The 22,757-nt window shown below is 41.0% G+C and overlaps 1 protein-coding gene across 1 annotated transcript; it reads right to left on the bottom strand.

The window, feature by feature from the left end:
- Nucleotides 845-14,920, bottom strand: LOC8074875 (ABC transporter G family member 41). Its single transcript, XM_021446581.1, has 22 exons — nt 14,702-14,920; nt 13,675-13,680; nt 12,370-12,706; nt 12,210-12,286; nt 11,893-11,946; nt 11,689-11,779; nt 8,772-9,073; nt 8,166-8,447; nt 6,563-6,876; nt 6,045-6,205; nt 5,843-5,946; nt 4,994-5,147; nt 4,754-4,885; nt 4,595-4,668; nt 4,068-4,400; nt 3,681-3,971; nt 3,244-3,327; nt 2,591-2,724; nt 2,097-2,330; nt 1,835-2,006; nt 1,437-1,691; nt 845-1,114 (listed from the first exon to the last, which is right to left on the bottom strand). Exons 1-22 carry the CDS (start codon nt 14,816-14,818, stop codon nt 845-847), a joined length of 3,978 nt encoding a protein of 1,325 aa, XP_021302256.1. The 5' UTR covers nt 14,819-14,920.

Genomic DNA, 22,757 nt, shown 5'->3' with positions numbered 1-22,757 from the left:
TGTGAAATTCTTATTGTTGCCCTTGCGGCCTTGCCGCTTGGAGTATACGGCATACTGGATTACTGGTGCGAGCGTTTGGCGCATGAGTTTTTTTAAATGCAGCACTTGCAAAACTCTGCACAATGCTGGGGGTTGGGGTGCGGATGTTTCCTCACCAAACATAATATCCGTAATTTTCTTTGGATATCAAATACAGATACAGATATTTATTATGTATACAAAACAATGAAACATATACAACTTAACAATTATCCGTCAACTTATATCTGACAATTTAGTTGTATATCTGATCAATATTTGTAATAAAAATACCGAATGGTAAACTATAGTTCACAAGCATGTTTTGGAAACTAATGAAATTCACTTGGCTTTCTACGTATTAAGAATAGTACTCCTCTCCAGCTCAATTGCAGAAACGAAGATAATTATATTTCAAGGACTTATAAAAGAGGAATACAATTTGTATTTTAGATGTGCCAGATGATACATTTCGTTCTGGATGTGTTACGTGGAGACAAACTAATAATCACAGTGTAGCACGTGTATAATGTACACAATATTGACTTTTTGTAACAACAAAAATAAACTTATAGTTTTTGTAAATACGGCAACGGATTTAGTGCAAACTCATCTCCCGTGTGTAAACTCTAATCTAGACTACAGGATGTTGATCCAAGGGACGCGGAGAGATTGGGTAATTTTACACTTAACCGTCCGCTCTTAATCACACTTTTACAAATCCCTCCTTCCACCTCTCTCATGCGCCCCCTTGGATCAACATCCTATATGCCAAAATTTATGGTACACTATACAATCAATATTTTGTTTTTGATTATTTACTGATTTATCTTCTTTGGAAGTTTAGCTTTGAAATGCTGTAACCGAATAAAGTGGCAAACAAGATGGGAAAGGCCGCCAGAAGTACAGCTGCTAGGGGTAGCAATTCACGTCGGAAACCAAAGTAGTCTCTAAGAAATGTTGCGATAGATTTGGTCTCCCCGAATACTTCAATCTTCTTGTGGTCCTCATACCCAAACTGGGTGGTGAAGAATAAATTGAGTGTCCATGACATGGGGGACATGTAGTACAACCATAGCCACCATTTTGGTATTTGCTGCAATAAATGCACCAGCAAGCTAGTATAAATTATTCAAATCAATACAAACTTTGTAGTATATGTACACAATAAAATACTTTCCTTCAGTCTATTCTTAATCTAACATTAGTTTTCTTTCTGAGCTAGTGCATATATGCAGCTTTACTAAATCCTTGACCAAAGGTGACATGAAGCCAATAAATTATGTGCAATAGTAAGTGGAAAATTTGCCACTATTGCCATCGGAGGCAAACCCAATGATACAATGGATGGCAAATTTGCAAACATCAACAAAATGGGATAGAGCAAACTATGATAGTAAGTGTGTGGAAGGACTTACTGGAGCAGGCAGAATGTAGCCAGACATGAGGTCTTGCATATTGTAGAACAGAGATGTTAATATGGACGCCACCTGGATGTTTGGGGTGAGTGACACCATCATCATTCCAAGATAGACGTAGTACAACAATGTACAAAACATGGTATACAATAACCAGAAGAACTTTGTTGCTTCCCATGCATAGCCTATCATTGGGTAAGATATTAACACGAACAACACTGTTTGCACAAGGACATAAGGAATCTCCATAGCGACCTAATTGTGGAAATATAAAGTTAAAGTCTTCAAATACTAATAAATACTAACTTCATATCTAAACATGCATTATTGCCATGAGCTCCAAAACTAGACAATTTATAAGCTTCCTTATGTAAGTGGTTTGTATCAAGTCTATTTACCTGTGCAAAGGAGTAAGCCCAAGGAGAGTACATTCCTGCAAACCTTTCTCTGTACATGACAGATCGCTCAATGGAGATGAATGGCATCACCGATTGGCAGCTGCTGATGCCAACAAATATAGTGGTGCCAAACATGCATCCCAATATATTGAATAAATCTTGTTGGTCATTTCTACACACACAAAAGTATTAACATCATAAATTAAGAAAATATAATTAAGAGATATGGGATGTCATATTGCTCAAGTGATGATTTACATACATGCGGTTTATGTTTCCTTGCTGCCAGTATAATGCCCCGAAGGTAATGCTAGTGACTGTTATGAACACAATCCTCACCAAGTTGTAGGAAGGGGTTCTCCAATATGATAAACATTGCTTCCAAATGCAAGCTTTGAACTGCTCCCAAAACTTTTGTGGATACCGTGTTGGGAAATGGAGGTTGCTTGTACCCGAAGGTGGTATGCTCAAGTGTCTTACGAGTTCATCTTTATCCCTTCAATCCCCAATAGCTTATTATTAGTACAAATCCTTTGCAAAATTTAGTTCCTAAGAAATAAGAGAGGACCCATGCAAAATAGTTCCTTCCTAATAAAATTGCTTTTGTGATCCATGAGTTTTATTTTGTTAAGTATTGTGGATGCAGAATGCCTCTAAACATGCTTTTCATATTGTATTTTGTAATGATGATACTAAAATGTTTGTTAGTGACACAACATGGTTTTTAACTAATTGTGATGATTTTTCAAAGCTTACTTGTGCATTGATGAGTCCTTGTAAACTTGTGCAAAATCAACTCCTAGTTGAGCTTCCAAAGATGTTGATGTTACTTCCAACATCCATGTTGATGGGTTGTAGTTGTCCTTGATCTTGGGTACCCCAGGTATTGCCTAGAAAGAAATAGAGGGAATACTTCCACAAGTATTAGCCTATGGAACACATTCCACTCAACGATAAATATAGATCATTGTCATTTTTAACTAAAACTGAATGTAGTTTACAACGAGTAGATTATAATAGTGATTCTTTTACTTTTCACAATGCCACAGATCAATTAGGACAAGTGAGAGAGAGAGTAGCTATTGACCGGATAGTTTTGGACCCTATAGGCGAACCACTCAAAGCTTAGGGGATTTGAAACCACAATTCAAAGTTTAGGGATGTAGCTAGTTTGTTCACTTTACTCTTTACGTCTTTCATGAATATAGAAAGTCTACTCCATGTGTTATGTATAATGGAAATCATGAGGACTCTACAAGTAAAAAAACACAATATATTTGGAAATATTCAAAATAAATGGAGACCATTTTGAAGCCTATTTTGCATGCGATGTAAGATGGCTTACATTAATTTAAGTCATAATATAAACTATACATGTATACACACAAATTGAGCTTTGTTTTAATTACCTGGAAATATTGGAGGAGCATACACGAACGGTGACCAAGTGGCCCAGCATAGATCAACTGTCCACCCCTTTTCATCAGCATCAGCTAAATATGAATTTTATAGGCTAATTAGCAATATATGACATGGTTTAAAAGAAACCATATCAAGAAATTAGATTAAATAACTATTTTTATTTGCAAATAATAGGATTAAATTTAATAACATCTCAAACACTTAGACAATAAGAAGGTTGAAGAAAGTTTTGTATTGAATGCAGTTTTTGGTTCTTTAGTAGATAATTAATATTTGGATAAACCTTAGTTTCTAGGGATTGGGAATTCCATTTGAGCTTGCATGGATTTGTTCTTGGAAGACAAAACTTTGGAAGGTATTCTTTAAATTATTTTGTATTTAGCTCTTTTCTAATTCTTGACAAAGGGTACATAAATGGTATTACCTCATCAAATGCCTCAAAAATTTCGATACTTGGTTGGTGAATAGTGCACACAACTGTTCGACCTGTGTCTGCCACGTTCTTCACTGCACGCATGACAATAGCAGCCGCCCTTGCATCTAAGCCTGATGTTGGCTCATCCATGAATATGATTGAAGGATTGGATACAAGCTCAACTGCAATTGTGAGACGCTTTCGCTGCTCTGTAGATAATCCATTTATCCCAGGTATTCCAACCAAAGCATCTCTTATTTTATCCAACTCAATTGTTTCAAGAACTTGATCAACAAATTCCTGCAAGAGAAAATAATACCAGTTACCTTGTAGTTCTTTGTAATTTCTTATAATTGAAGTACAATTATCTATGACATATCATCAAGTATAACTTACGTCTCGTGTTTTGGAGTCAATTTCTGTTGGAAGGCGCAACCAGGCTGAATATGCAATTGACTCTCCCACTGTGATTTGTGGGGAGTGAATATCAGTTTGTTCACAATAACCAGATATCCTAGCAAAAGTTTGTTGAACTTTTGGATGACCTCCTACTCTTATATCTCCTTCAATGACACCACCAGTTTTCCTCCCAGCAAGAACATCAAGCAAGGTGGTTTTCCCTGCCCCAGTAACTCCCATGATTGCTGAAAGGACTCCTGGTTGGAAGACTCCTGTGATGTTGTGGAGTAGTTGAAGTTTTCTCTCCATGTAACCTTGCTGCTTCATTTCCTGCAATAATAGACATTTTGTATTGGTCAACAAATGTTCATAATTCCTTTTTTGCTAGTAAGTTTCATTTTTTCTCTTTATGTTTACTTCACTGAGAATCACAAGTGTCTGCCATGCCCATATGATGGTCTATCAAGCATGGCTTTCTTTGAATAGAGTAACTATATATTGACATTTTAGAGTATGGTAATTACCACAGGTGTGTCCACATAGTAGTTCACATCCTGAAATGATATCGCAAGGGGCATGAAAGGCAATACCACCCTTCCTGCAAATTTTATTATTGAAGGTGAGTTCCATTTCACTAACAATCTGAACTATGTTTGGTTCCACATTGTAGAATTAAGACTAACCAGTCCTAGGTGTAGACGAATTTTCTTCCAGCTTATTTATCCCATCTTTGGTGCCCATAGACATACTCTGGTCTCTTCTATTAATTTTGGTAAGCTTATCATGAGAAATAATAGCTTTAGAAGTTCCTAGAGCTGAGAATGAGGTACATGAGATGTTAGAGAAATTTACTTTACAAATCATATCTGAGAATTATAAGTTGGTAAAGAATTCAAAGAAAATTTCAAGAATAATGCACTTACGCTTTTTAATAGTCAACCCAATAGCAAAACCTATATTAAATAACAAAATAAACCCAATCAATGCTCCAACTGAAATCCAGTAGAAATAGCTAGAGAAGTTCAACCCTCTGTCCATTAATGTCCTCCTTCCAAGTGTCACACCAGATCCTGTGAACTATCAACAATGAAAAAAGTTAGTACTATCTCAGTGATGAAAAATTGCAAATTACATAGTTTTTGTTATACATTTTGCATTGTGTTCACAATAATGAATTTAAAGGGGAAATAAGTTCGATTTATAACTTCACAGATATGGCCTAAAAAATTGGGACTTAGGTTATCAAATGTACACAGTCCATGCTAGCATGGAGCTAGAGTCTGGCGCAGATCTGATATTGAATTGAGATAGGCAATGATCTCTATAACTGCTTCTAATTCTATAAGCTAATACTAGGATATCTTTGTTTGTATACCTCACATGGTTTCAAGCTAGTTGATCCTCAATCACACAACTTTGCCTGAACCCTAGCTGTTGCCAACATCTCCATGGCTGTTGACCCACCTAACACCGTGTCTTTGCACTCCCCTACTATGAAAGTGTAGACTAATTTTAGATAAAGGATCTCTATGATTGTTTATAATTATATAAGCCAACCCTAGGATATCTTTCCTGTATAAACATGTACCATGTACTCCCGGAATCAAGTTACTAATTCCACATGTATACCTTGCTTACAAGTTCTGCTAACAAGGTAAAACTGAAAACTACAGATATTGCATAAGAAAATACATCATGCTTCTAAAGATCAAGGGCATGATTTTATTATGGAGTGCACAATTATTAATACATATCTTTATGTCAAAGTTTACCTTTAGCCATCTTGGTGCTAAGAACTCAGTTACAGTTAACCCTATCTGAGCGTACGATAATGGAGAAAGCCAAAATCCCCATTTCAACCAGTTAGGCATGGATGCTGTAAAAATTCAATACAAAAATGTGTTAGCAATTTGTGTTTAGTAATCGAATATCATGCTTGAATGATGAATTCATGAAAGCATGGGAATGTCTTACGATGAGGAATGAGGAAACCCCCAAACAGAAGGATGAGTAGAAGTAACATTGTACCACCCACTACACTAGCTACCATTGTTTGGTAGTAAGAGGCGACACATCTAAACATTGATAATGCTCCGGTGTGGATTAGGAAGAGTACAAGAAGGTGACGTAAGAACCTATACATACAAATGGTGTGTGTGAGAACATATAAAGCTATATATGAATGTATTCTTTTTTAGCAATAGCAGTAACTGAACCTTAGAAACCTAGAGCTAGATAAGGCCTAAGGCAAACTTATACATATAACTGACCTCAAGAGATGAGGTCACTAAAAAATTAGTTAAAGAGTCTAGCCACACATCTTTTGGCTAGACTACTAGGAAAGTGCGCATATACATGAGATGCCTGGTTTACCTCTTTATTAGAAAATCCTATGCACATAAAACATGCTGACACACAAAAGCATTATTACCAAAGTTGACAACAAAAATGTGATGTGATTAAATTAGTCATAACAAAATCGTAATTCCTACCTAGATGCCTCAGGAGCATAGCCAATGAGGAAGTAAGATAGTGATGTCCAAACTATTGACACAACTAAAGAGATAGGAACCCTTAGGATAAAAGCTGGTACTGCATAAGCCCATGCAGGATAGAAGTAGTAGTCTCTTTGTTTGTAGAAGACTAAAAGTCTGTTAACTGCCATGGAAATCTCAGGGAATCCATTCACCATCAACATGAGGAGTGCATAGAAGAGTGAACCCATGTAATGGTTAGCAAGAACTCTATCAATTCCCATATGTGTGCGCAAAAATATCGTCCCAGTAATAGTAGCAAGTAGTCCAAGCTGCAGTAATAGTGCATTATTAATTGCTAGTTGTCACACTAAGACAAATGTAAAATTGTTTTTTAGTTCATGTCAATTGTAAGATATACTTTTCACGTAAATGTAGTTAAGTTCATTCATATAAGCAAAAGATAATGTAAATTCTTAAATGTAAAATTGTGTAGGAAGTGCATAGGATATTAAGATTGTGTACAGGTTCTCAATGGGCTATCTTTTTTTTTTTTTGCAATGGGGGCTCAATTTAAATTTATCTATGTTCCAACATCTAATTCTTAGTACACAGAACAAGCTAGGTACTGTAGATGTGGTTAAATCCATATACTAAGTTTGTGTGCGCATATGTGACCGCATATCATGTTTTTTAAATGAAGTTTTACTTCGCTTAATATCCATGTTCCTTGAAAAGAGATCCCTTGATTGTTGGGAGGGTTGATGATATACAGGAGTAACTCGCTTTGAAGCAAAACATGATTAAAAATTATAAAACTTGATGTTTTGGTTCTTGTGCAAAGGTTTGATTTCAACATCCACATAGCAAAATAAGTTTATAAATATATTTGTTTCTTCATACATAGAAATATTACACAATATTACTTATAAGGTTTTTTTTGTCTATAGAGGGTTTATCTTGCTTAAGTGGTAGAATCTCTCCACCTGCATGGAGGATCATGTTCGAATCACCTTTTTGCACTTATTGAGTGTGTGTGTGAGAGTGTGCACATGCGTGTGTGCGCGTGCATGTGTGCACGTGTGCATGGACAAAAAGCTCGTTGAGCTGGCTCGTTTCAAAAGTGCTCAGATTAAAGTCGTTTTCCTTTTAAAAATGTCTTGATTTTAAATTGCTTTCGACTTTAGCTTAGTTCATGAAGCTTGGTTTGGAGTTAAGTCTCAAACAATTTAGGAGACTACGACAAATAAGATTATGTAAATTTTGAAAAAAACTAAAAAAAGTGTTATTGGCTCGTTGTCCACCCCTACGAGCATGTGCGTGAACACGTGTGTGTCTACGTGTCTGGGTGTGCACACGTGTGTATGCGCGTGCGCGTGAGAGAGAGAGAGTGTGTGGGAGAGATAAGCCTAGAAATTCCCCTTTCTAGATACATGCCATACTTTTTTTGGTTATAGCCAAATTAAACTACAAATAATATGTGTAATTTTCATATGAACATTAATATTTAGCTACATGTTTTCATATGGAACCACAAAATTAGGTGATTAGTCTTTATATTGTTCAATAATACTAAACTTCAATAATATTTTCTAGAAAAGACCATTACTATGTGACTTACCTGCACAACTTTTGTTGTGTAGAGGAACGCATTCCGTTTCATGAGGAGAAGCTCTCTTGAAAAACATGCTTTGAGGAGTTCCCACTTGGATAGCGAGTAGATACTATAGGACAAGGCATTTTTATGCCCATTTGATTTATTATAAGGCTTTGAAATCTCCCCGGCCAGGTTCTGACCAATTTGAGACACTCTAAACTTGTCACAGAATTGGTCAACGGTAACAAAATTGTATGTTTCTCCACTGTGGCTCCAATATTGTTGTTGGTCCTTTTTTGATAAGACCTATATATAAGTATGGGAAAATAAGAATTCTTAGCTTCTGATGAAGTTAATAAATTACCCTAATATATAGTTTAGTATGTACTCCCTTCATTCTAAAATTATAAGTCGCATAGAAAAATGAATGTACCAAAAAAAGTCAAAAAATGACATAGTTTGGAACTAAGGGAGTACTTGATACATACTAAACTAGTAGTGGGAGACATATTTTTGTTAATGCATTATGACATGCCCCAACAAGTGTTACGAACAAGTAATGATATAAGAAATGTAGTAGAAACTACAAATTTTGTTTTTGCTTGTTTTACATAACCAATTTTGTATTACCTCTTGGAGAAAGTCAGCAACGCCTTTCCTATCAGGGCACTTGAATCCACATGATTCAAAGAAACTCATAATGCGACTCTTAGATCCATGGTATACAATTTTCCCTTCAGCCATCAAGATAACATCATCAAAAAGCTCATATGTCTCTGGTGCTGGTTGAAGAAGTGCAACTAGTATGGTAGACTCTGAGATATGAGCCAACTGTTGGAGGCAAGAAACAATTTGAAATGTTGTGGAGCTATCCAACCCAGTTGATATTTCATCCATGAAGAGGGCTTTTGAGGGTCCTACTATCATTTCTCCTGTAAGGCAGAATCTTTAGTAAGGGAACATGCATCCAAAATTGAATCAACTAAATTTACCTACCTCTTGACCAACTAAGCTTAGAATTACATAAAAATAGATATTGTTGGAATGTGATCTCGACACAACCAACATGTTAACTTGGTACACAAGTAATTAGTCCACAAAAGGGTGTCTAATTATTAGTTAAGTTTGTGCGACGATTAGCGGCAACCCTAAGTCCTTTTAGGATCGGCCCTAGTCGCACAGTGCTATAAATTAGAGGGAACTTGTCACAAATCTAATAATATTAAACCTAGAACTGATTAGACATTGGAGGGAGGTTCTCAGAAGCACAATCTCTACAACCAGAAGGCTAGTCAACATTGCATGTTCTTTACCAACAAAGGGCATCAAATCCCTAAGCTAGTGAACAGAACAGTTATGCTACACCTACGTCAACTCCTACACCGATTCCAAAGGCACAATGGTATCTATGTTTAATATCTTAAACAACAATTGATTAATAAGTTAGTGATCATGCTTAGGCTAAGTTTAAGATCCTGATTGTGTTCAATTACATGTCTATATTAAGGTCCAACAACAGATACACATACATCTTTCCTTCTTAGGCCCCCTTTAGGACGTGGGATTTTTTTCATTGGATCCTACATTTTTCCTATGAAATTTTGAAATTGAATCAAGAGGGCCCTTAAAAATTGTTATATCATGTTTGCAACGCATATGGTTGGATCCATTGAACTCAAAAAGAATAAGAAATGACATGGAGTATATCATTCCATCAGAATTATAGATTTGTAGCATTTTAATTCAATCTCTACAAAATTATAGTTGGGATGAATTTTTTTATTTTAGCAAAAAACTAATATTTTAAATAGAGCACATCACAAACCGAATTTTTAGAAACTAGCCATTTTAGTCACGCCATATGCACTGGCATGACTAACTAGCCATGCTGATGTGTCCAGAGAATACTTTACACATGAGAGGTGAGTGACACCTAGGCATTTGGCGTGACAACTGAACAACTGAGGCCTTGTTTAGTTCCAAAAAAAAATTGTAAAATTTTTTAATTCCCTGTCATATCGAATCTTGCGGCATATGCATGAAACATTAAATATAGATAAAAAATAACTAATTATACAGTTTGCCGAGATAAATCTTTTGAGCGTGTCAAATACAAACAAAATTGCTACAATATTCATTTTGCAAAAAAAAAATTAGAACTTAACAAGATCTGAGTCTAGCCAAAGTGGATGACATGACATAGTTCAGTCACCCCACCCCAGCACCATTGGCTTGACCGTACATTTCCATCCATTAGCTTTCGTAGCTCTTGTACGCGTTTTGATTTCTTTTTTTTTTGTCAATCTAAAACAAAGTATTTATATATCTTTAAGTTTTGTTTTCAAACGTTTAAATAGGTGTTACAAGATAAGCGTGGCCTATTTTATTTGTATCTTGCATCGCACTACTTTTAGTTTTGAAATCAAAATCTTCCAGTAATGTTATATTTGAGTCTTAGGTTAAGTTATTTAGCCTCAAAATGGACTCCAAAAATCCAGAAGAACATCTAAATTTATGGTTCGGAAAGTAGTTTTTTTAATGGAATTAAGTTTTGTTTTCAAATGTTTAAATAGGTGTTACAAGATAAGCGTGGCCTATTTTATTTGTATCTTGCATCGTACTACTTTTAGTTTTGAAATCAAAATCTTCCAGTAATGTTATATTTGAGTCTTAGGTTAAGTTATTTAGCCTCAAAATGGACTCCAAAAATCCAAAAGAACATCTAAATTTATGGTTCGGAAAGTAGTTTTTTGTAATGGAATTTACCAGCATATGTGTTTAGATGAAATATCCAAAGTTTATTAACAAAGTACATGCTCAAAATTAAGTTCTAATTTGAAAGAAAATTTAAAAGCATTTGAAATAAATCTAAATAGACTTGTACTGATACATGTGGGGTCCGACGATTTCACTTTCTATTTAAACACCCAGACGTAACTTGGCTCGGCTCAACTCGACTCATGACTCTGACTCAGACGAAAAATCAGATCATTGTAAGGGCTGTATTGTAGTCACACCAGTAGTGCTGGGTTGACTGAACTATATGTGTCATGTCATTCACATTGGCATGACTCAATTGTTCACTAATGCCAAATGCCTTGGTGCGACTGACCTTCATTCCACGTTAGTCGCTCATGTGCAAAGTGTTCTCTAGATGCACCAGCGTGTGGCTAGTTAGAGTCACGCATCAATGCATACGGTGTGACTATGAGGGTGTTTGGAACTGCTCTGCTCCACGTTTTTCAGGTTCTGCTCCATATTTTTTAGCCAAACGGTTTCAGCTCCACGCACTCAGTTCGAGGAAAAAGGGTAAGTTGTGAGAGCACCTGAAGAGGTATTCCACAAACTTCAGTTTTTTGTGGAGTTGCTCTACGGTGGAGTTTGTGGAGCAGTCCCAATCAAGTCGTGCTATGACATTTGGCACGATTAAAGAGGCTAGTTCCCCAGAATTTAGTCTGTGATATGTTTTTTAAAATATTAGTTTTTTTTTGCTAAAATAAAAATTATTCTTAGGATGACGACATCTTCCCCAAATATGTTGAATCACCTGTGGTAAGTCTCCTCTTCTCACCGCCTGAAATACCCCTTCTCATTGCATCTCCCACCATTATGTCAGCACATACGTCAAGTCCCATAATCTGTCAATTGAGGAAGAGCTTATTCTTATACCGTTATACTACGGTGGTGGGCCAAGAGCATGCATGCATGCATGTTTCCTCAGGCGACAGTTACTATACGTCTGTAGTAGTACCTTCATAATGTAGTCTGTTTGCATGCTCCTTTCTAAACCTTCCACAGATATCGCCTATGAAAAAAGATGTAACAATGCCCGTTAGGATTGAAGTAGAATCTGTGCAGATGCATGCATGATTTGCTTGTTAGAGCTAGACAATGAAAAAGGAGAGGACTGTACTCATAAGTAATAAACAAACTATATAAAAAAATGATGCATGTGGACACTTGTAAAAACATCTTGAGTCTATGTGCCGATTCTGCCAGTCATTCAGCAGTGTTTTTCAGCCATTTCTTATAAGCCAAGCGATGCATGATAACCTACTAGTGTATTACCTTCATATAGGTGTCGACATCAGGGTCAGGGGTAATCCCGGCCTCCTTCTCCCTTCTAATCACCTCCTTCATGATCTCTGAGAAAATAAGATACAATGGTACGTAGTGAGAGTGAGTGGTGATCACCAGTTAATTTGATGTGGAGAGAGACATTAATTACCTGCTCTGTTGCCAACGCCCTGGAATCTTGCAGAGAAGTCGATGGTTTCTCTGACAGTCATCTCAGGGACATGAAGGTCGTACTGATCGATGTAAGCCGCCGTCTTCTCCGGAACGAAGCCACTCAGCTCCACGCCATTGTACTCTACCTCTCCCGTCACCTTGAGGCCGCTGGTGCTGAGCTTCCCTGCGAGCGCCTTGAGGAGGGTGGTCTTGCCGCAGCCAGGGGGTCCAAGCAGAAGCGTCAGCCTGGAAGGCTTGACCACGCCGCTGACGCCGTGGAGGATGCGCACCCTCGCTTGCTGGCGGTCGTTGAGGCCCAGCATGGTGCTCACCACCTGATCCATATATGGAACAATGGATGCATTGTAACGGATGTGCAGGAGAGCGAGCTACCAACTCGCAGAGAGTGTTGATACTTATATCCTAGCTTGGCTCAGCTCATAGTTATCGGCTTAGCTTAATTAGAATAAGGCGAGCTCAATCCTAGCCAGCTTGAACGCGTCTTGTTACAGCCAGACGCATGCTGCGTTCATTTTTTCTCTTAAATTCATCTTTCCGTTGCAAAACTACACCAAACCACTCGAAAATGACCCTCTATATCCTCTAACCTTACTAAAGCCCTAGGTTTTTTCAAAATAATTTAATTTCCTCACTCACATATTCAGAATCACTAGCATATACAGCTCGTCTACTATCAGCCCACCATATTACCGTTGATCTACTTTGTGATATATCGTGTTATATTTCGTTTGTGTTATATAAGTTTGGTATTACCATTGATCTACTTTGTCATATATCATGTTATATTTCGTCGGTGTTATATAAATTTGTGGCGCACAATGGATTGAAAACTTTTCCAATCACAGTGGCCAGTTCATACAAAACAGGGCCAATTCTATCTTCGCCTTGGTGGCATGAGAGTTGTGGAGAGAGAGGAACACAACTATGCAAGGTGCTTCCGCGGCGTAGTCACCCATGTGCCAGAATTGCTACCAACGATCAAACATCAGGCCAAGCTATGGGTGCATGTATATATGGGTATGCAACCTGAGCCTGTTATCGTTAGCCTAGCACGAGGCCTGTTTTTTTGGCATAACTCGGTAGCCAGTGGGCTCAGGCTAGCACGGCCCGAGAGAGCAGTCTATGCCTAGGCCACACCTAGGCACGTGGGGTGGCAAGGCCCAGCTCGGTGCATAGCACATGGCCCGCTAGTGGCCTGGTCTGCTAAAAGTAAAGGGCCCCATGCCCCACGCCGCCATGCCGAGATCCAACCCAAACTCTATTAGCGCCACGTAGGCCACACTCGCTTCTCTGCGCCGTGCTGTCTTCCTCTACCCTCACGTACACGCAGTCGCTCAGCCAACAGCCCCTCCCCACGCTGTAGTGGTCTCGAATGCGCCGATGGCCGCCCTCCTCCACGCCCTCGTGAATCGTGTCATCCCCTCCGCTGCCCTTCGGCTACTTCATCGATTGGATCCGCAGCATCAAGCGCCTCCTAGGGGCGAGCTCATTGGCACTGTCGTCATCTCCCATGGCTAGATCCAACGTCAAGTGCCTTGGGGCGAGCGCGACGGCAGCGTCTTCGGGCTCCCCCCTTCACCGTGACACCTTTCAGCAGAGCAGCCCCAAGCATCGGCGCCCCTTCCCCTGTCGCCCCTCTCTCTCACTCTCTGCTGGCACTTGGTGGGCCACAGCTAGCCCGACCTGCTAAAAAGTTTAGGCTTTTCCAGGCTGGCCCTAGACGAAAAACAACCCATAAGATTATGCCTGGGCCGTTGGCTAGACACGAAGCCCAGGGAGGCATGGCCTGCAGGGCACGACATGCCTTGTTAGCCCGACCCTCATCGGGCCGGCACGTGCCGGCCCGTTGCCCATCTATGGGTGCATGCCGGTGCGAAGAATCTGAGTTGTTTTTTCAACTAGTAATTAGCTAGCAAGATTCTAGCTGGGGTTGGCCATTGTACTAAAACTTCTATATTCTCTTAATAGTGATACCAATTTTTTAGGATTAATTCAAATTTATTTAAATCTGACCTCATATTTCTGAAAATTTGCATTTATCGCTGGGGATTAATTTTTTTTATACCAGATCGTGGTGTCAATCACGTCCAATCTTTTGTATAAATTCAATAGTCAGAAAACGTCGCAAGTTGTTCGTGGCACCAAATCCACTTGTCTTCGTGCGTGTTTGTGAGTTCATGGTGCGCAGTTAGGGTGATCGTCACCATCACCATCTCCAGCGAGGGCCGCTGTTGCCCGTTGGTGTCGACAATGCAACAGAGATGAAGAGAGCTCTAGATCGTAAGGAAACGTACTGAGAGGTTGGAGACGACGGTGTTCCAGAGGGTGGGGAGCGGCTTGCCGTGCACCACCTGGCACTCGGCCTCGACTTGGACGTCGCGCCAGCGCACCTCCACCGTGGGCGCGCGGACGCCGACGCGGTCCATCCTCTGGCGCTGCTTGCGGAGCAGCCGGAGGTTGTCCCGGTGGATGTTGGCGACGAGGGTGTCCACCACCGCGCGCCGCTCCGCCGCACCCAGCGTGCGCACGTCCACCGCCTGCCATGGCGCAGGACTAGGAGCCTGCAGCTGGCCGTCCTGGTCCTGGTCCTCGTCCTTGTCCGCCGCTGCATGGAGTTGGACTTGGACTTGGAGCTGCTGCAGCGAGGTGTGGAGCCTGTCCATGGTGGGCAGCCTCTCGACGGCCGCCCATCTCAGCTCCACCTCGTCGTCCTTCTCCTGCTCGTTGACGGAGAAGGAGAGGGAGCGGGACAGGCTCTCCCTGAAGCTGGCCGCTGCCGCCCGCCACGACGACGACGACGACGACGGTGGTAACAGTAGCTGCTGCTGCTGCACTACTGATCCCTTGTCGTCGGTCTCTAGCGACGGTAGTGACGACCTCCTCCGGCTGCCCTGCGCCTCCACAAGCTCATGGTCTTGCTCATCATCACGATCATCCAGCTGCTGCTGCTGCTGCTGCTGCTGGCGCTCCTCGCCATCGCCGCCGCCTGCTTGATGATCCATCACAATGCGCTGCGCACGCGCCCCCACTGCTCTTCCTACTACTCCTTGCGACGTCCTGCACTTGCTGTTGTCCTATATATATACAAAAATGGCAGGGCCGGCATGTTGACTTGGGTATAATACAGATGCGCGCCTGCAGCTGCAGGATGTGTTGACTCTTTTTTGTCTGTACATGGCAGTGGCATCGCTGTAAAGGAGCAGGTATGGATTCTGTTGCTGTTGGAATGGAATGTTGCTGTACGGTACGGACTACGGGTGCAGACCGCAGACAGCTTACCGAATTTACAGTTTTTTTTTTTGTATTTTAGTTCCTTTCAAAAATATTCACGTTTAGATCCCTGGGTGGCGGGGTGCCTCAATTATTTTTAGATCCAAGGGGTCGGTACCGTGATCCACGACGCCAAAGCCCGCTTAAGGCATGGCTGCTTGCATGTTGTCGACACGACGGGAGGCTCAATGACATAGAAGAAAGTATTGTTGAGTTGTCCATGACAGAAAGTATTGTTGGCTAATTTATTATAAAAAAAAATATTTTTAAATAGTTGGCAGATTCGACTAATAAACTCAAATAAATAGGCCGATGGATCTTGATGCTAAGGTATGGACATACAGGCCCACACGGCCTTCTCCTTTCTCTCTTTTCTCTTCTTTCTTGGTCTCTCTCTTTTTCCTTTTCGTTATGAGGCCTTATTTAGTTCCTAAATTTTTTTCTAAGATTACCTATCACATCAAATATTTAGACGTATATATAAAATATTAAATATAGATAAAAAAAATTAATTACATAGTTTGCTTTTAATTTGCGAGACAAATCTTATGAACCTAGTTTGTTTATGGTTGAACAATAAGTACCCTCTGGATCAGAAAACAAAATTAAAACCCCTAGGGATCGAAACGTGAATATTTTCAAAAATAATCTAAAATACAAAAAAAATCTGCGAATTTGGTAAGCTGTCCACAGTCTGCACCCGTGGTCCGTACATCAACATTCCATTTGCACGCAGGGCAGTTGTGTTTCGAGCTCCAACACTCCGAGGGGCTGTTTAGTTGAAAATTTTACAAAGTTTTTAAGATTCCCTATTATATCGATTATTATGGTATAGAGCATTAAATATATATAAAAAAATAATTACATAGTTCGTTTATAATTTACGAGACAAAACTTTTAAGCTTAGTTAATCTATAGTTGAATAATAATTACTAAATACAAATGAAAATGTTACAATTTTTAGAAAAAATCATTCAGGGAACTAGGCCTATGTATAACTATTGCAAAATATACAAAGTCAACAGCAAACCCAGAAGGCAGCCTGTCCACTCTATATGATCACGCGCATGTATAGACTCCACATGCCGCATGTACACTAACCAATGGACAGACCTTTAACTAAACGCCACCTTTTTTTAATTAGTCAGTAACGCGTGGGGAGATTGGTCTGTCCGGACGGCCGGACGTCTTTAGTTAAGCATTGCATTTTTTTTAGTTAGTTGTAACGCACACGGAGATTGGTTTATCTGAACAGCCGAACGTCCTTAACTAATGTCGACGAAAGCTGGTCGGCAGTCTACCTTGGGGTATACCCACGGTAGTAGTTTATCGGTAGACGGTGCGCAAACTACGAACTCGATGGTGACGCAAGACACGGACAAGCTTTTTATCCAGGTTCGGCCGCCGAGTTGGCGTAATACCTACGTCCTGCGTCTGGTTGTATTGGATTGTGTTGAGAGATAATCTGTCCTAGGGGTCCCTTGCCCCTCCTTATATAGTCTGGAGGGCAGGGTTACAGATCTAGAAACTAATCCTAGTCGGTTACAATTGCCATGGATAATTCGATATCAATTCCTATTCTAACCGACTAGAATCCTGCTTGATCTCCACATCTTGTTTCCTTGCGCAAAACTCCAAGCTGTCGAATCAAGCCTTGAACTCGTCTCGTAATGGGCCAAGCCTCCTGGCCCAAGTCTAGCCGTAAGGGTATAGGGGTTTATACCCCCACAGTTAGTCCCCGAGCACCATGTATTGTGATGTAACACGCCGTCTTGAGCTTCTTCGATCAGTGAGGCTTGACGTCTTCAGGAAAGTTGCCCGAACAGTTGCAACGGTATTTTGACCAACTCAAAAGACAGTTGATCAACATTGACATCGAAGAAGCAGGTTGTTCGAAGAATGCATGGTGCTCTAAATTAAAAAAGATTTCTTTCCTGGTGAAGTGTGCCCACTTTACTTTTTTGTAAGGTATTATTCTCAAAAAAGCAAGCATATTCACCGCAAGGTGAAGTGTGCCCACTTAGTCCCCGAGCCTGGTAGTAGGTGATGTAGGCACGTGGTGCCAGGGTTAAAAGAAAAGTCCTTAAAGAAATTCTGTAACTGAGATGCATCGCCAGATGCATCGTACCGATGTAGTCCCCGAGCTTGCTGTAAGGCGAAGTATGAGCCTTGTAGCAAGGTCTAAAAAATTGAAAGTACCAATCCGTCTGCAGTTGAATAGACTAATCGACCAGTCCCCGGGTGTACAAAAGTATGACAACCAGGCCCCAAGCACCAAGCGCACTCCTTAGAATTCTGAGTTGCTATATTGGGCGACCAGTCCCCGGGCATCGAGCGTTCAGTGGTCGCCGGAATTTTCGAAGTTCCGGGCTGATAGACTGGGCGACCAGTCCCCGAGCATCAAGTGCTCGGTGGTCGGTGCAGTCCTTCACATCCGAGTTAATAGACTGGGCGACCCGTCCCCGAGCATCAAGTGCTCGGTGGTCGGTGCAGTCCCCAAATTCTCAAATTGGTGGGCTGGTCGACCAGTCCCTGAGCGTATAGTGCTCGGTGGTCGGTGCAGTCCCCAAGTTCTTAAATTGGTGAGCTGGTCGACCAGTCCCCGAGCGTATAGTGCTCGGTGGTCGGCACAGTCCCCGAGCACGGCGTAGGGACCGGTGGACAAGTCCCCGAGCGTGGTTGGGAACGTAAACGTGTTCGGTGGTCGGCACAGTCTTCGAGCACAGCATAGAGAGTAGTCGACAAGTCCCCGAGCGTCGTTGGAAACGTAAACGTGCTCGGTGGTCGGAGCAGTCCCCGGGCACAGCGTAGGGAATAGTCGACGAGTCCCCGAGCATAGCTTGTCGACTGGGCCAAACCCCTGAAAAATAAATATAAAGAATAGGTAGTACATGATGTATAAATAAACTTTAGATAAAAATCAGTACTGAGATAAGTTTTAGATTTTTTGTTATAAAATTAGCTCAAGTAGTTAATTCATCCTAGAGCTTGTACCAGCTCTGGTCTAGCCAACAATCAGCATGAGGTGCGGAACCTAGACACGCGTGGGATTGTCAGCCTCGCCAGAGAGCTACTGCCGACCACCCGGAACGCAGAGGGCGGATCTCGTGCACGTGTAGGGAGGAGTCGGAGACAGTACCGGCTCTGGAAAGCTCGTGTAGGAGAAAAAACTAGTGTGGCTAAATAAAAAGTTTTTTTTGAATGATAATAAAAAATATTATGCCAAAAATAAATAAGATATTAGAAGTGTACTTATCTTTAAGTCTAGTCGGTGACGACAAAATTGTCCGGCCCTCGAGCTTTTCGACTTGTCATGACGGTGGTCGCTGTTGTCGTAGCGTCGTTCTTCGCGGCGATTATTATTGCGACTGGTGGTCAGAGCAAGTAGGCCAAACAACTTGGTTGATAGCCTGAGCAGGTCGGTGTTGTCGATCTGCCTCCCTTTGTAGCAGAGAAGCAGCGACGCGTTGTCGGCGTGGTCGGAAACATTGCTGGTGTGGTCGAAGTCGTAGCCAGCGTGGTTGGAGCTGCAGCCGACGTCGGTGAAGAAGTGATCGGCACAGATTGGATCTACGCCTCCTTCGCGGTTGTGGTGGTGAAGCTGTTGAAGCTGACGGTGAACGTGAAGCCGCCCGCCATGGCCACGAAGTTTGGGATGATGGCCATCTTGTTCGTCTAGGAGAGCTGTACGCACACCCCCTACCTGGCGCGCCACTGTCGACGAAAGCTGGTCGGCAGTCTACCTTGGGGTATACCCACGGTAGTAGTTTATCGGTAGACGGTGCGCAAACTACGAACTCGATGGTGACGCAAGACACGGACAAGCTTTTTATCCAGGTTCGGCCGCCGAGTTGGCGTAATACCTACGTCCTGCGTCTGGTTGTATTGGATTGTGTTGAGAGATAATCTGTCCTAGGGGGTCCCTTGCCCCTCCTTATATAGTCTGGAGGGCAGGGTTACAGATCTAGAAACTAATCCTAGTCGGTTACAATTGCCATGGATAATTCGATATCAATTCCTATTCTAACCGACTAGAATCCTGCTTGATCTCCACATCTTGTTTCCTTGCGCAAAACTCCAAGTTGTCGAATCAAGCCTTGAACTCGTCTCGTAATGGGCCAAGCCTCCTGGCCCAAGTCTAGCCGTAAGGGTATAGGGGTTTATACCCCCACAACTAAGTATTACTGATATTTTATATCCTTGGTAGTCCTAAGAGTAAGTATTATAGCAGGCTGTAAGCCAGTTAAATGCTTAGGTGGAGGAGAGAGAAGAGGAGAGAGAATAAAAGCGGGCTGTAAGCTCAGACACAAAAACTAAGAAAGTCTGTGAGACAAACATGTGGGTCATGTATTAATAGTGATGAGCTAACCATTATATGAGTGAGCTGCAAAAAGGCTATAAAGAAATCTTACGGCCAACAGCTGACTGTATTATAATACTTGCTCTAAGGGATCGGAACTCCCAATGCTAGAAACTATATGTAGTTTCTATACCTATTAATTTCTATAGACACTATGTATAGAAACTATGGTCCCAATGGATAGTTTCTATACAATAATTTATTAGGGCACTTTCAATGCAGAAACCATCGTAGTTTCTATAGACATTAATTATAGTGTCACCTAAGCATTTTGCTGACATGGCAAGAGAGTTCTTGAAGAGAGAGAGCAAAAATCATAGAAACTGGATCTAAGTTAGAAACCATGTCTACACAAAATCCAAGACATGAAATGATATAATTGGTTAAGAATGGAGAGAGAATGAATATGATTGGGTAAAAAATATTATATAGAAACTATCCATTGGAACCATAGTTTCTATATATATAGTGTCTATAAAAATTAATACGTATAGAAACTACATACAGTTTCTAGTATTGGGAGTGCCATAATGCTAGAAACTATATGTAGTTTCTATACCTATTAGTTTTTGTAGACATTATATATAGAAACTATAGTCCCAATGGATAGTTTCTATAGAATATTTTTTTATCTAATCACATTCATTCTCTCTCCATTCTCAGTCAATCATATCACATCATGTCTTCGATACATCGTTTCTAACTTAGACATAGTTTCTATGATTTTTGCTCTCTCTCTCCAATAACTATCTTGCTACATCAGCAAAATGCTTAGGTGACACTATAATTAATATCTATAAAAAATATGATGGTTTCTGCATTGGGAGTGCACTAAGCAAACAAACAATACGTGGATAGTTACATGTATAGGGATCCTACACTCCGTTGCCGAAGACCAGACATGCTCAGGTAAACGGCTGATTCTTTTATATTTTGATCTCTAGCCAATCAACATTACCAATCTATTATATTATTTTTCCAGCATTACGTTTTCTTCTACCTTAGGACACTAGTACACGCCGAACCCTAATCTCCATTAGGGATTGATAATCTTTGCCGTTTGCACTAAAAACGGTTGGCTCTCCTCCACGAAAACGAGAAACCCTTTTGCTAGTTTGTCTTGGAAACTAGTAGCTTGTCGTCGAGAAAGTACCATAGTTATTGTGGTGTCGCGTGATCAAATTTTCACGGCAACACAAAAAAGAAATACCCATGCTACCCCCGGTAGACAAAATGTAATAGACAGAGCAGGGGCTTGCTGAGTTCCACTTAAAATCAAAATTTTTTTCAAAATTTCTCATCACATCAAATTTTACGGCACATGCATGAAACATTAAATATAAATAAAAAATAACTAATTGTACAGTTGGCCTGTACGTAATTTGCGAGACGAATCTTTTGAGCCCAGTTAGTTTATGGTTGAATAATAATTGTCAAATACAAACGAAAGTGTTACATTTCAAAAAAAAATTTAGATCTAAACAAGGCCCAAGTTATATTCTCCAAGGCATGTTAACGTTAGGCCAGTCTCAATGCATAGTTTCATAGCACAGTTACCAAGACTTTAAACTAGGTAACCGAACCACAGGAGTTTCATGGGGATGAAACTCCTCTCTCATCTGATGAAACTCCTTCGTTTAATGACCCTGCCAAGTCAGTAATTTTGCTTATGTGGCACCCTATTTAATGTGCATGACACTCTCATGAAACATGCATTGAGACTGGCCTTAGGACCAATGGTGGAGTTCTGAACCATAGAGTTTCACACATGCCATTATTGCAAGTCGTGGTTTATTTAATTTCCCTAAGTAATGTTAGGATTAGTGGTCAGATTATTTAGCGTTATGTACCACGCATGCCATGGATTGTTCCATGTATATAGCGCTGGGTTAATCAACCGTGTATATTGCTTCAAATGGTTTAAAGACCGAACAAGTTATGATGCGTACAAATAATTGGTTCTTATTTTTGTTAGTTTATACAATATCAGTACCAATTCAAGAGGTCATATGATACGATACATCGTAAATATAACCTATTGCAACGTAAGACGATGGTCCCTATCACTAGCCAACTGAAAGGGAGAGGGAGGAGGGAGCAAATAAAGGGTTGCCTTGAGGCCGGTATGACCCAGGGCCGCAGCTTGCCTTAGGTGACTGCCCGGAGCCAAACCCTTCTTTTGTAGCGGACGTCGTGGTGATGTTTGTCATAGAATCGCTTGTAGATGGTTTGGGCCTACTCCAGGCGAGCACGGGCGTCTGCCAGCAGCTCATCGTGTTTTGCCATGTTCTTGACCACTGCAGCAACCCACGTCTCGCCTAATAGTTCATAGGAACGGATGGAAGCCGTAGACGATCTGGAATGACGTTGTCTTGTTGAGCGTGGACTGGCAATCTCCTCCTTGATCATGACCAGGGCAGGGTCCTGCTGATCATTAGCTTGACGAAGTCGCTCAATGAAGTCGAAGCGCAGACTGGAGAGGGCAAAATCACTGCCTCCTCACTGTCACGGCAGGACAGGACATTGGCCACCGTATTGGTGCTGCCCGCCTTGTACTTCATGGAGAAGTCGAAGCCCATCAGGTTGCCCACCCAATGGTGCTGGGAAATGGTGGCCAAGTGTTGATCTAGGAGAACTGAAGACTAAAATGGCAAGCGGTGACCCCAAAGGTACAGCCTCCAATGGCGGATGGCAAGCACCAGCCTAATCAACTCTTGTTCATATGCCGCTATGGA

The sequence above is a fragment of the Sorghum bicolor genome, chromosome 8 (genome assembly GCF_000003195.3).
Source record: "Sorghum bicolor cultivar BTx623 chromosome 8, Sorghum_bicolor_NCBIv3, whole genome shotgun sequence".
NCBI classification, from domain to species: domain Eukaryota; kingdom Viridiplantae; phylum Streptophyta; class Magnoliopsida; order Poales; family Poaceae; genus Sorghum; species Sorghum bicolor.
The sequence above is the reverse complement of the archived record's forward strand: the minus strand, read 5'-3'. Positions and strand labels throughout refer to the sequence as shown.